At 38.2% G+C, this 913-nt stretch overlaps 1 protein-coding gene across 1 annotated transcript in view; it reads left to right on the top strand.

Moving 5' to 3' along the window:
* Positions 1-454: 454 nt before the first annotated feature.
* The window catches only part of LOC107092866 (natterin-3-like), a 19,866-nt gene continuing 19,407 nt past the window's right edge, over positions 455-913 (top strand). The window contains exons 1-2 of the mRNA XM_015387556.1: positions 455-479; positions 575-890. Of these exons, the coding sequence (XP_015243042.1) occupies positions 455-479; positions 575-890 (341 nt within the window). The remainder of the gene's footprint in view (positions 480-574; positions 891-913) is intronic.

The following is a 913-nucleotide window of genomic DNA, read 5'->3' as shown; positions in this document are numbered from 1 at the left end:
AAATACAGAAACAGCACACATAACTTAGACTGCGCCTTTTAGTACGGTGCGCCTTATGGTCGTGAAAATACGGTACAATTCATAAAGTGGCATCTGGCTGTTTTTTTTTTTTAAAGGTTACTTTATACTTTTATACTTTAAGTAGTTTTTGGAGCAAAAACTTTTTCACTTTTACTTGAGTAAAGAGGTCCAGTTGATACTTCAACTTTTACCAGAGTGTTTTTAAGCTGCAGTATCTATACTTCTACTTAAGTAACAAATGTGTGTACTTTTGACACCACTGATGTCTTACCCAACAGTGAATGGGACTAAAACCTTAAATAATTTAATTCAATTCAATTTATTTATATTGCAGCAATTCAAAAATGTAATCGCGAGGCACTTTATAGAGACAATACAGTTAGATTTGTTAAATATTTCTGTCAAGTTGATTCATTAACTTGCATCCTCCTGGATGAGCTCATACAAATGTAAGCTGGGTAAGTTACATAAATGCATTTAGAGAATAAAAATCAGACATGAACCTTAAGGTAAACATTCTCCAATAAGCTTATTGTTGTTTTCTTTTATACAGTGTCCTTGCTGAATCCAGAACTGAAGGACCAGGTTCCTAAATTCATCAGTAGCAAAGTTGTTTCTGGTCCCTTAACTCCAGTCGACTTGGAACAGAAGCGGGACCTACCTTCATCATTTCTCTTCGACGATAACGTGAACCTGAAGTGGCTCACCTGGAATGGCTTTCTGCCAAATGGTGCTGTTTCCATCTATAATGGCTACACCAAGAGAACCGACTACGTCTGCAAGTACCAGTGTGAGGCCGGCTTCTACAACCCTAGCCTCGGCCCGTACTGCCGATACCCTTATGGAGATCGCGAGTACTATGCCTCTAGGTTTGAGATACTAACCAACAAAG

Source organism: Cyprinodon variegatus, unplaced genomic scaffold (assembly GCF_000732505.1).
Source record: "Cyprinodon variegatus isolate N-32 unplaced genomic scaffold, C_variegatus-1.0 Scaffold18, whole genome shotgun sequence".
Lineage (NCBI taxonomy): Eukaryota > Metazoa > Chordata > Actinopteri > Cyprinodontiformes > Cyprinodontidae > Cyprinodon > Cyprinodon variegatus.
This window is presented reverse-complemented; position numbering and strand designations above follow the sequence as displayed.